Raw genomic sequence first — 13,161 nt, 5'->3', positions numbered from 1 at the left:
GATAAAGCAATCATGAAATTCATATGGAAAAATAAAAGACCCAGAATAGCAAAAGCAACTCTAAGCAGGAAGTGTGAATCAGGCGGTATAGCGATACCAGATTTCAAACTATATTACAGAGCAATAGTAACAAAAACAGCATGGTACTGGTACCAAAACAGGTGGGTGGACCAATGGTACAGAATAGAGGACACAGAGACTAATCCACAAAGTTACAACTATCTTATATTTGATAAAGGCGCTAAAAGCATGCAATGGAGGAAGGATAGCATCTTCAACAAATGGTGTTGGGAAAACTGGAAATCCATATGCAACAAAATGAAACCCAATCCCCTTCTCTCGCCATGCACAAAAGTTAACTCAAAATGGATCAAGGAGCTTGATATCAAGTCAGAGACTCTGCGTCTGATAGAAGAAAAAGTTGGCTCCGATCTACATATTGTGGGGTCGGGCTCCAAATTCCTTAATAGGACACCCATAGCACAAGAGTTAATAACAAGAATCAACAAATGGGACTTACTTAAACTAAAAAGTTTTTTCTCAGCAAAAGAAACAATAAGAGAGGTAAATAGGGAGCCTACATCCTGGAAACAAATTTTTACTCCTCACACTTCAGATAGAGCCCTAATATCCAGAGTATACAAAGAACTCAAAAAATTAAACAATAAGAAAACAAATAACCCAATCAACAAATGGGCCAAGGACCTGAACAGACACTTCTCAGAGGAGGACATACAATCAATCAACAAGTACATGAAAAAATGCTCACCATCTCTAGCAGTCAGAGAAATGGAAATCAAAACCACCCTAAGATACCATCTCACTCCAGTAAGATTGGCAGCCATTATGAAGTCAAACAACAAGTGCTGGCGAGGATGTGGGGAAAAGGGTACACTTGTACATTGCTGGTGGGACTGCAAATTGGTGCGGCCAATTTGGAAAGCAGTATGGAGATTCCTGGGAAAGCTGGGAATGGAACCACCATTTGACCCAGCTATCCCCCTTCTCGGACTATTCCCTGAAGACCTTAAAAGAGCATACTATAGGGATACTGCTACATCGATGTTCACAGCAGCACAATTCACAATAGCTAGACTGTGGAACCAACCTGGATGCCCTTCAATAGATGAATGGATAAAAAAAAATGTGGCATTTATACACCATGGAGTATTACACAGCACTAAAAAATGACAAAATCATGGAATTTGCAGGGAAATGGATGGCACCAGTGCATAGTTTTGTGATAAGATAAAATTAAAGCTTTAGATAAACACACAGGCACACACAGGTCACCCACATGTGCACATGCATATACATACACATGTGCATGGACACGTCATTAAACACACACATACACATTGTGCCTCATGCATGCTAGGTGAGCACTCTACCACTGAGCCACAACCCCAGCCCCTCTGTGTGTATTTTTTAAGGATAGTGGTGAAGTGCTTAAAACTCTGCAGCCAGTTACCTAGGCTTGAATGTTACCTAGGCAGTTACCTAGGCAGAGTGGAGCTACTTTGTCACTTTCTAACTATGTGATCTTGTGCATGTAACTTCTCTGTGCCTCAGTTTTGTCAATGGCAAAATGGGGCTAATAATAGAACCTTCTCCGAGTTGCTATAGGAACAGTATATATAGACCAGTGCCCAGCACAAAGTGAATGCTCTGTGTTAAGTCATATTATGTAAATTATATTGTAATTGATGAAATACAATTTTTTTGTTGGTTTTTGGTAGTGAGGATTGAACCCAGGGGCACTTAACCACTCAGCCACATCCCCAGCCCTTTTTTGTATTTCATTTAGAGACAGGGTCTTGCTGAGTTGCTTAGAGCCTCACTAAGTTCTGAGACTGGTTTTGAACTTGAGATCCTCCTGCCTCAGCCTCCTGAGCTGCTAGGATTATAGGCATGCAATACCACACCTGGCAGAAATACAGATGTATTTTAAAGTGTCACCGAGTTCTCAGAGCAGATTTGGCCATTAATGTATATTACTTAATACAACAATACTAAAGGCACAACTACTATTTGTGGGACCTCACATATTCTTGGTGTTAAAAATGGGTCTTTATTCTGAAAATGCTGAGAAGCACTGACCAGGGTTCAAGTGAAAAACTGCCCACAGTGCCAACTACAATTTGGCTATCATTTGGTCAGATGTGCATTCAGGACGCTGGAGCCCTCCATCATGCTGGCTTTAACAGGCTATCAGTGGGAAAGAGTGCTAGAAATGGAATTTTACAGAAAATGTCAAAATTTTATAGAGACATGACACAGCTGTCAATAAAGCATCCGGAAGATGCATTTGTGGTAGATTTGTAGAAAACCTGATAACTTCCACTTCTGAGATCTCAAAAATACCATCCTAGGCCTACCTGCAAGAAGGGTGAGGATGTTCATCATGTTCCAAGTCCCCCAAAATTCAGGATGAGAAAGGCCCATTAAAAGGGATTCCTTGGTGTACTTTGCATACAACCAGAAATATGAAAAACTGTGCTCTAGATGTGTAATATGAATTGCAATGCATTCTGCTGTCATATATAACAAATTAGAATTTAAAAATTAAAAAAAAAATAACAAACAAAAAAAGGGATTCCTTACAAATTGTTAAGTGAAAGAAAAGATGCTGCTTCTGAGGCCCAGGCTGCATGAGACTCATGTGTGGATAGAATGTGGGCCCTAAGGACCATTGTGGTCAATGTAGCCTGGTGATAAAATGGCTAGATGTGTGAAATCACCTTCCATTCCACCTTCTGATAAGGGAACTGGGCCATGAGTTCTAAGACGGGACGTAAAACCCAGCAATTGCAGAGGCTGCTGCGGGGACATGTGAGCCCCTTCATTAGCACCCATCTGAGCCAGATGCTCCAGGCATATCCCAAACTCAGAAGCTGGGGCGGGGGTTGGGTTTAGGCTCCCAGAAAACAAAACTGATGTCCTATTCCAAAGACTATGTTCCCTGTGCCATCCCAGTGAGGGCGATGAGAAAGGGGATGCTTTGAGGCAAGGGCCTGAGTTCTGAGAGTTTTGACTTCTCTCTCCCAACCTCCTGGGTGAACACTAGAAAGCCAGTCTTGAAACATCCCTGAATCTGGCTGAGGAGGAGCAAGAGCCCAAGATTGGGGACGTGTCACCTGAAGGTGATGGGAGCTCAGCCTCATCTTCCCACTGAGCTCTATTAAGATGTGGTTGAGGACGATAACACAGATTTCTAGGTTGAACGCTGAGGGGGCCCAGGAATCCTAAATCATTTTAACCCAGCAGGATGCCTGATGCATCCTGCTGAACACCTTAGCACCAAGAGATAAGGAGCACCACGAAGATACAGTCTTGCCTCATGGTACAAGCATCACTGATAACGAGGATAAGAGCAGTAGCAACTAATGCTTTGAGGAGCTGCTGTGTGAAGGTGTTTCCTACCTAGTAAGTCCTTAATCTTCACAACAACCCTAGAAGTAGAAACTATTATCATTCCCCTTTTACAGACAAGGAAGCTGAGGCACAGAGTGGTTAAATAGCCTGGCCAAGGTTTACAGCCTGTGAGTGGCAGTGGTAGAATTTAACTTCAACATACCTAGTTCCAGAATCTTCACATTTGAGATACTGACTTTTGGGCTGAGAGCCCAGGAAGGCCCAATACCTCTGTTAAAATAAGGGTACAAAGTACAGATGCTCCTGGCACTTACTATTGGGCTACCTCCTGACAAATCATTAATTGAGAATATCGTTAAGTTGAAAATGCATTTAATGCATCAAACTATCGCACAATATGTTTTGCCCAGCTTACCCCAAATGTGCTCAGAGCACTTACAATAGCCTATGGTGGGGTAAAATCATTGATCATAAAGTCTGCTTTAGAATAAAGGGCCAAATATCTTATGCAAGGTATTAAATACTGTACTGAAAGCAAAAACCAGGATGGCCTATAGGTATGCTTCTACATCATCATAAAGTTGAAGCATTGTATCTTGAACCTTCAAAAGGTGAGGCCCATATGTATTTAAAATTTCTGCAAAGTGGATCGAGATTTAGGAGGCACAGGGCTGCTGAAAAAGAATTTAAATGAGTATCCTGAAAACTCTAAGGTAAGTTGGCAGCTGCTGGGGCCAACCTTACCCAACAGCAAGGCCCCAGGATAGCTGCTGGTGCTAGGGAGCCAGGCTTGGGTACAAAGCCACAAGAAATAGGGTGGCCCGCATGCAAGGTCAGTGTGGCAGGTCCCTGTGCCCAGAAACAGCAGTATGGGTGTAAGCTTCACTGACAGCTACCACTGATGGCCACCAAGGACCAGGCAGCCTGGACTCAGCACAAGCTGGATGACAGACCTCTTAATTTTCTTTCTTTCCTTTTTATTTTTTAAAGACACTGTGGAAAAACAGGAAAGTATAAAGGAAATGAAAAACCATCCTGGTTTTTGCTTTCAGTACAGTATTTAATACCTTGCATGAGATATTTGGCCCTTTGTTCTAATACAGACTTTATGTGATCAGTGATTTTACCCAACTGTAGGCTTTTGTGAGTGCTCTGAGCACATTTAGGGTAGGCTGGGCAAAGCATGTTATGCAATAGTTTGGTGCATTAAATGTATTAAATATTCTGATTAAGTAGAGATAATTAATGTTAACACTATCTTGTTTGCTCCTTATTTTTGCACCTGTGTTTGAGTTATATCAATTTTATGTACTTTTCCTATATTTATATCATGTTCATCTGCCTATATCATTAAATATTCTTTATCAACATGATTTTAAAGAGGTATCCAGTAGCCCATCTACCAGTTCCATAACTATTTGCCTCTTGCTGACACTTAAATTGACTCCTTTCTACTGTAATAAATAATAACCTTATATCTCTTACAATTGTTTTAATATCTCTAAAATGCAACATAGGTCATAGGTCAGGTACAATGTTAAAGCTCTTGCTTAATAATATTAAGTAATTAGGTTCACCATTAATGGTAAACTATTTTTCAGAAAGGTTATGTCAATAACAATACCTCTTAGCAATATACATAGCCATCTCATATCACACACACTAGTGTTCAATATTGCCATTCTCAAAAATGTGCCCATTTGATAGACTAAAATATATAATGTCCAGAATTATATATTTTAGTCTATCAAATAGCAGAATATAAAGTCTTTCAGAACAGGGTCTCTCTTCTGGGCAGGGCCTGGCACATGGTAAATGCTCACTAAATGTTTTTTGACTGACTGAATGATGTAAAGGATCAGTCTGGCCTAGGGACTTCAGAGGCAGCCCCCTTCACCCAGGCCATGTGGTCATGGTCTGTTCTTACAACATGGATAACAGATAATAGCCACAGCCTGGAAAAAAAAAAAGACAATTAGATGAAAAACCATCTAGGCACCAAACCAAGGAAGATACAATAAAGAGAATAAGTACGCAACATTGAACTTCCATTAAAAAATGGTAAGTCTGAATACGGCACAAATGTTCTCCTTTAAAAAAAAAAATCCATCACGGTAGAGCATAGCTTTGTGTTTATGAGTTGTCTTTGAGATGTCAAAATCAACAGCATTACCTGCCTGCCCTGGTAACTCTGATGGCAGGGCTCAAGTTTAATTCTGGCCTGAGGCAGTACTCATCCCAATCCCCACCATGGCACTGGAGACTGAATCCAGGGGCGCTCTACCACTAATCTACATCCCCCTCATCCTTTTTGTTTTGAAACAGTGGCCCAGGCTGACCTTGAATTTGTAATCCTGCCTTAGCCTCAAGTAGCTTCGATTAAAGGCATGCACCACTGCACCTGGCTCTGAGGCAGTACTTAATAAATGTACACTAAATAAATGTTGAAGACTAAAAGATAGAAGACCAGTAAGGCTTCAATAGGCCTAGACTTTAAAAATTCCACAAGTCTTATCACCTGCATTGCTTCTTTCAAAGACGGTAGATGCTTCCTTAACTGGGCCCTACTTACACCAAACCCTGGATTTACTTTATCCCATACTCACAATTCTTTTGTTACACAATCTAAATCAATGACCTTAGCATATGAAAACTCAATTAGTTGGCTACTCTGGTTGATCAGTCTATTTCTGTTCCTACTAGATAGGCTGTATATATATGTTCCAAGAGGTCATTCGTGTTTGTTCTCAAACCTGTTTATGTCAGTGGTACTCATTATTGTATTTGCATAATTATATATTACATAAATGAATGATGTATCTGTGCATAAGGAAAGAGCTGTTGTTTCTATAAGTTGAGTGTTTTGGAAAGACTTAGTGAAGGGGAATACATTAAAAGAACTTCCGTGAAATTAGGGGTGGTAGGCTAGAGTTGTGGCTTAGTGGTAGAGCACTTCCCTCGCATGCGTGAGGTTCAAGCCTCAGCACCACATTAAAAATAAATAAGTAAATAATTAAAGATATTGTGTCCACCTACAACTAAAAAAATATTTTAAAAATTCAGGGGTGGATGAGACAACTATAAAAGACCACGGGGGTGTGGGGGAGGAGAAATGTACTGGGCTAGAAAGATGTATGGCATTTACTTTGCAAGTGTCTAAGTTCTTAGAAAGATATCAAATCTGAAAATTATAGAGGATGGAATACAGGTGCAATTCATGCAAGTAAAGTGATGCCAAAGGCTGACTGATATGCGGATCTATTAATAACTAAAGCGAAGGTATCATGAAACAGTACCGCCCTCCTTCAATGCTCATTCCACTCTGAATATTAACTCTATTCTCAACAATTCAATTGATTTTTTAAAAAATGTTGGTAGTGCCCCAGAGAAGTGATTTTGTAACACACAGTTTGGAAAGGCACAGACTTAATGCTATTCCTTCATTTAATGGATGAGGAATTGAGTTTCAGGAAGATTTAAGGGCTCTATTTAGGTCTCTCAGCCAGTGAGTCAGAATTACAACTCTTCTCTTTCCGTATTCTGTATTCTGCCTACCACCCTGAGCAGCCTTTGCTCAAAAAGCAACTAACCCAGCTGAATTTCTTTTGCAAAACGCAGTCAGTGACAAGAATACACGCTGGACAGGCAAAGAAGCCTCTCATTCTACCCTGCTCTCCTCTGAGCAGTAGCTAAAGCAAGCACACAGGTGTGTGTGGCTTACCCCAAAATATACTGAGTCTCTTGTGTTACAGATACATATTTGGAACAGGTGAACCATATACCTGGGTCGAACACGTGAGCCTTCTAATTTTAGAATGACTTCAGCTCCACGTGAGAAAACTCTAGACAATGGAACGGGGAAGCAGTTTGCAGTTCTGAAAAGCTTTTGTTAGATGAGATGAGCAATAAGCAGATCCTTGGCTTGCTGGCTGACCCACGTTCTACCTGTTTTCCAAACAGGTGAGGCCTTTAATGACTTTTCCCTATAAGTTAATTTACCCTCACTCGAAGCACCCCCAGAGCAAACTCACCATCTTGACATTTAAGCCCTGGGTCCCACCAAGATCCGACCACCATCCCCCCACCTGAGCTGATGGTGGTGACATTCTCCCTGAATAACCCCACTGAATTTTCCATGTTCTATCATCATCTCTGAAAAGCCTCCCAGACTCTAAATTAGGCAAGCCCTCAAACATGCCCCGATTCCAGATGGGCATCATTAAACACAGGCTAGAGGAAAGGGCAGAAGTCGCCTCGAGTATGTAAGCAGATCTTGCCAGGCAGATGGCAGTGGGAAGCTTGGAGCCTGGCTCCTGAGTGCCCTGAGCAGGGCCCTCACCACACCCCCTCGGTCACCAGAGGGAGTCTCATGAAAATATGAAAACCAGATGGGTGGCTTGGGAACCAGACAACATTTCTGAGGGTTAAGCAAGCAGCTACCCAGCAACTTCTTAACCAGGGTGCATTCTGTCCCTTTTAAGGGGCATTAAAAAGCACCTTTTGAAGATAGGTTGTAACTCCTTCCTTGGGAGGGTGTGACAGGTGTTCTGAGCTGTGGGTGCTGCCACCCTTGGCTGCCTCCAGCTAATGTTTCTTTCTATGCTCTGCAAGTTGACAACCAACCAGATAAAAATGTTCTGTCCCAGACCCAAGACTATTGATTTAACTCCCACAGCAAGTATTTTCTAAATCACATCTAAGTGGTCAGCAAAGCTGCTCATGTCGTAAAGATGCTCTTGTTGTAAGTTCCCCTGCTCTTGGATCACCCGTGGAGTGGGCGCCTGGAGAGAGCCTGCTTCTTTGCACATGATTCCAGCCCTTAGAGGGTTAAAATGTGAATGTACAGCAGCGTCCAGTTCCAAGAGAATCAAATAGTCACTACTTGATATCCCTGAAGGATTGGTTCTAGCACATCCCCTGACCCTGTGGACACCCAAATCCACAGATGCTCAAGTCCCTTATATAGAGTGGCATAGTATTTGTGTATAATCTACGCATGTCTCCTGTAGACTTTAAAAATCATCCCTCGATTGCTTATCATGCTTACTATTATGTTAATGCTATGTAAATAGTTGTTACACTCTATTAATAGTTTAGGGAATAGCAACATTCAAAAAGCTTGTACATGTTCAGTAGGGATGCAATTTTTTCCCAGATATTTTTGATCTGTGGTTGGTTGATGATGTAGAACCTCAGGACACAGAGGGCCAACTGTATGTGGTGGTCACATTACTACTTCTCTGAGTCCTCAGTGGGTACCATCAATTGATCACCTCAGGACTTCCTGAAAACCTGAAGACAGCCTTATAATCCCTCCCAACCCAGCTCTCCAAGTCCTCTCTACCAATCCATCAGTGTCAGGTGAAGAATCTTAAAAGCCAATCCTAAATCCAACAGTTGAGGAAACAAATCCAAACAGCAACCTGATGAATAATGACTTGGTCAGGGACCTAAAAAGTCTGGAACCATGTGGGTCCAAACACCAAGTTCTGGGCCTCCAACCTAAGGCCCCATTGCCTTCCACTGTCCCAACAAAAGCAAATGTCTGAGAAGAACATGCTGATGATGATCCAGTTCTTTATGCCTCTGGTATCATTTCCCCTCTATATTTGGGGACCCAAGAGGCAGGAAGAAAGGAACTCTCACAGAGAAAGACCAAGGGCAACTGTCAAATAAAAATGTCATGGATTTTTTTTCCTCCCTAAAATGCAGAAGAAAGATACATGAGATCAGTCCCTGTTTTTTAGAGCCCTATTACCAACCTTGACTGGCACACGGAGCTTGCAATTCTCTCTCTACAACGCTCCGCTAATGGCTGGGCCTCCCCCTGAGTACTCCTATGGCCCTCTGGCTCCAGCGCTGTCAGTCAAGAATGTATCAGACTCTATCTTACATCCATATGGCTTCTCATTCTAGTCCACAGAGTGAAAAGACATCCCCTGACCCTGTGGACACCCAAATCCACAGATGCAAAGTAAATGAAGATGAAAAATCAAAAAGCACAAAACTAAGTACAGTCTCATCTATCCTCCATGTTAAGGATCTGATGAAAGGAATCAGTGTTGCTTCTGTTGGCATGGTAATGAAACTACAGTTTTGTGCTTAAAAGTCCTTATCTGTCAAGACACATATTGAAGTGTTCACAAGTGAAATGGACTTTGCTTTAAAATACCCAAATTTCCAAAGGGAAAAACAAACAGAGGTAGGTAGATAAAAGAAAAATGGCAGAGGGGTGCTAGTTGTGGAAGGGTGGTGATAATATATGGTGATAGATTTCACTACTACTTATCTTCTTCTGAGGAGGAAGACGTCTACAATACAATGCTAAGAGCTTCACTTCTTAAATTAGCCAAGAGTTAAACACACATGCATGTACACACACACATGATCACTCCAGTGCCAGGTAGTTTTAAGCGTGGCTGGTGGGTGTTGGTCCCCAGTTTGAGCTTTACCCACACAGGATTTCAGCCTTGTCTTGTGAGGTCAGAGTAGAGTGGGAAGGGGTGGGATGGAGTAGTAAGATCCATCAAGCCCAAAGAAAGAGAAAGTAAAGCAAACAATTCCAATTTAGCTACCAAACCCTGCCTTTGGAGGGGTGACAATGATGTAGTCATCCCTATTTAGATTTGTCTCTTGGTCCAGCCCCCTCCCGACTCATGGCTGGGTTCCATGGTGCCAGGCAGAAAGTAGAAGTGGACAGAGCCAGGTCATTGATCTCTAAGACACTGGGGGTGCCAGTCCTGGGGCTAAGTGCCCCATCCAACAGACAGTGACTGAGACGCCAGACAGGCAGCCCCTCCCCTGTGCACAGGGGCCAGCTCTGGGGCTCAGGGTTCTCTGAATGTTGAATGCATCCTGCTTCTGCCCTCACCTGCCACCTCAGGACTCAAGAGTGGCACTCAGTCTATCACATAGTCATGTGCAGCCATGACCAGCTTGGCTGGTGTTTTCTGATATCGCAATGAGGAAGAACAAACCTCAGAGACATTCTCATGGGAGGAAATCCAGAAAATAAGGGTGGAACAGAGAGGTTGGCCACTATTCTGGTGAGGATAGTCGTTTTCTGGATCAATCCCAGAAGGACCTAGGAAAGCCCAAAGAGCCTAGGTAGAAGCAATGAGAGGCCCTGAAGGAACAGGCTCAAAGATGACATTCCTCAGGTTCTTCTTGTCTGGATGAATGGATGGAGACTTGAAGAATGGATAACAACCCAGAGCGTACCCTTCCCCATGGATGGCAACATCAGCATTTACCATCATTCTATTGTTACCTGAAAATAACTTAGAACCTGGCTCTTGGCCTACGAGGTCCTACAGTGAGGACCAGGAGGTGTTGCAGAGAGAGCTGGGGAATCAGGGATGGAGACCCAGGGCACAGGCCTCCATCCAACCCATCTGGCCCAACTTCAAGGTCTTTATGCCTCACTTCAACCCTTCAAGGTCAAGAAGGGTTCAGGAAGGGCATGGAAAACACAGGAAGCATCTCAGGCCATCCAGAAGCCTTGAAATAAGTGGCAAGATCAGAACTGATAGTAGCCCCTAGGTGGCTTAGTGTGAGGTTCTATCAAATGTAAGTGATATCAGTACTTTCTAGTGTTTAGGCAGAGGTCCATCTGTAGGAGGGGCTGATGCTCTTGGAGTAAATGTATCCCAGGATGAGGGATGAGGCAATTCCGAGAACCTGCAGTGGAATCACTAAGCTATCATCTCTTTCCCCCATATGTTCCCATTAGAACCCTTTGTGGTGAGGGAGGTAATTAAAAGTCAAAGAAATGCTTCATGGAAACTCTGGCAGACCCTGGAGTCCAGAAGCACGGTTTTGGGATGGACACATTCACCTCCTTCTCCTTCTCCTTCTCCATCTTGAATAAAGCACTACACAGGAGAGCCATTTCCTTCTGGTTCAGCATGGGTCACTGAGTGGTGCGAGTACCCCAAGGGTTCCAATGCATCAAAGATAGCAGTGCCAAAAGGGGACTGTGGGGTTGGCAGTATCACCTCCAATGGGTTTGGATGGAAAGGTCTAGAGGAGGTGAAGAGCAAGTTACCAGAGACGCTGTGCAGGTGGTTAGAGAATTTATAAATACATAAGAAATATCACCTCCCACTGGGGGCCCCTGAAATTACTAGAGGGACACTGCAGTAGCATGGGGAAGTAGTCAGGGAAATGTACCCCATTAACAAGGGAACGGTGAGGCTGGAACACTCGTGTACTGCTGGTAAAAATCAGCACAGTTCACGTGGAAAGCCATTTGGCACTTAATACCAAGAGTCGTAAATGCATGTACTCTTATTCTTAGAGACAGAGCCTCAGAAAGAATCCAAAAGAAGAAAAAACTTCTAGGTGGGAAGAGGTGTAGCATCATAATTTAAGATACTGGAAACCCCATCAATATCCACTGGGGATGCTCCGTTAAACCCCACAGGCCCTTTTTAGTGGAACATTGGAACAGTTTAAAAGGATTGATTTCAGGACTTTTCCACAACATGGAAAAATGTCTAACCCCAACCCCTGAGTTTATAAAACAGGGATCAAAATCACTGGGACTCATCAACCCATGAACACACGTGCACAAAGGACAACAGCAAGGCACAAATATGCCTCAGAACGCGAGGGGTTTGCCTCCTACACTTCCCATGCTTTCCAAAGTGCTGATCTAAGATTTTTTAAAAATGAAATGATGACTACACATTTCAAAACACAAACCAGAAAACTACTCAGCACAGTAAGAAGAAGGGCACAGGGGCTTGGGAATGTGATGGGGGCGAGAGCTGGTCCTGAGCTCCCGGGCCCCTAGCCCTCTTCCCAGCACACCTGCCTGCAGCGGGGGAAGAGAGACCCCTGAAGCCTGCAGTGATGACTGTCCTGTGAGCGTCCCTCTGCCTGAGATGAGGACAAGAGAGGACACAGAAAGGGGACAGGCAGGTGCGCACGGGCAGGAGTCCAGGAAGGGAGCTCCTCTGGTGAGGACACAGGCCCACGGTGGCCACGCTCCACCCGCCACACCCTGTCTGCATCCTGGGGAGGCTGTACTCACCACTCAGGGGGGACGTGCTGTTCTCCAGGGCTTGGCACACAGCCAACACGATACCTGTGGGGGGGGAAGCGGAGACAGATAAGTGTCTACTCAGCTCAGAGCTTCCTCAGAGGACTGGAGGGCGGGCCCCTTAAAAGGCCAAGCCTTGGTAGATTTCCAAAGGGGTTAACAGACAGGCCTGGCTACCTCATGTGTGGGACTCAGTGCATAGTGAGAACATGAGACCCCTTGTTCCAAAAGGAGGAACAAAGCACCCAGGACAGGCACCGTAAGTAGCAAATCAATGTTTTCCTTCCTGCCACCTCTCCCCACCTGTCCCGGTGGACTTTCCTTTTTTAAAAAAAGCACTTTATAAGTACATTTCTGTAGTGGGAAAGTATGCATAACACATGAGCCATTTTAACCACTGTTCAATGTACACTGCAGTGACATTAAGTATGTTCACTCCATTTTGTGTGTCATGGCTTGTTGTTGTTGTTGGCTACATATGTCATTGTATGTCATGAGAGCACCTGCAGGGGGCCTGCAGCCCACCCCAGGTACACAGGGACCCTACTAGCAAGTGAGCCAGGGACCTACAAGTTGTTGGGTTCTCTCTCCAGACAGCCGCTGGGCCAATGTGGTACAATCCTATTAGGGTAGGGAAGTCCAGTCAGGTGTCTGTTCTTCCCAGGGACAAGGTGGATGGGTAACCCCCAAGGGTAGTGCACCCTCCATGCCAGGATGCACCAGGTGCCTGGATCAGGGAA

General features: G+C 43.8%; 1 protein-coding gene across 2 annotated transcripts in view; it reads right to left on the bottom strand.

The window, feature by feature from the left end:
- Nucleotides 1-13,161, bottom strand: part of TGFA (transforming growth factor alpha) — a 101,640-nt gene that overhangs the window by 54,573 nt on the left and 33,906 nt on the right. For both annotated transcript variants that reach the window (XM_081264958.1, XM_081264959.1), the window contains exon 2: nt 12,413-12,466. In XM_081264958.1, coding sequence (XP_081121084.1) covers nt 12,413-12,466 — 54 coding nt within the window. The remainder of the gene's footprint in view (nt 1-12,412; nt 12,467-13,161) is intronic.

The sequence above is a fragment of the Spermophilus citellus genome, assembly GCF_964194105.1.
Source record: "Spermophilus citellus genome assembly, chromosome: 13".
Taxonomy (NCBI): domain Eukaryota; kingdom Metazoa; phylum Chordata; class Mammalia; order Rodentia; family Sciuridae; genus Spermophilus; species Spermophilus citellus.
The sequence above is the reverse complement of the archived record's forward strand: the minus strand, read 5'-3'. Positions and strand labels throughout refer to the sequence as shown.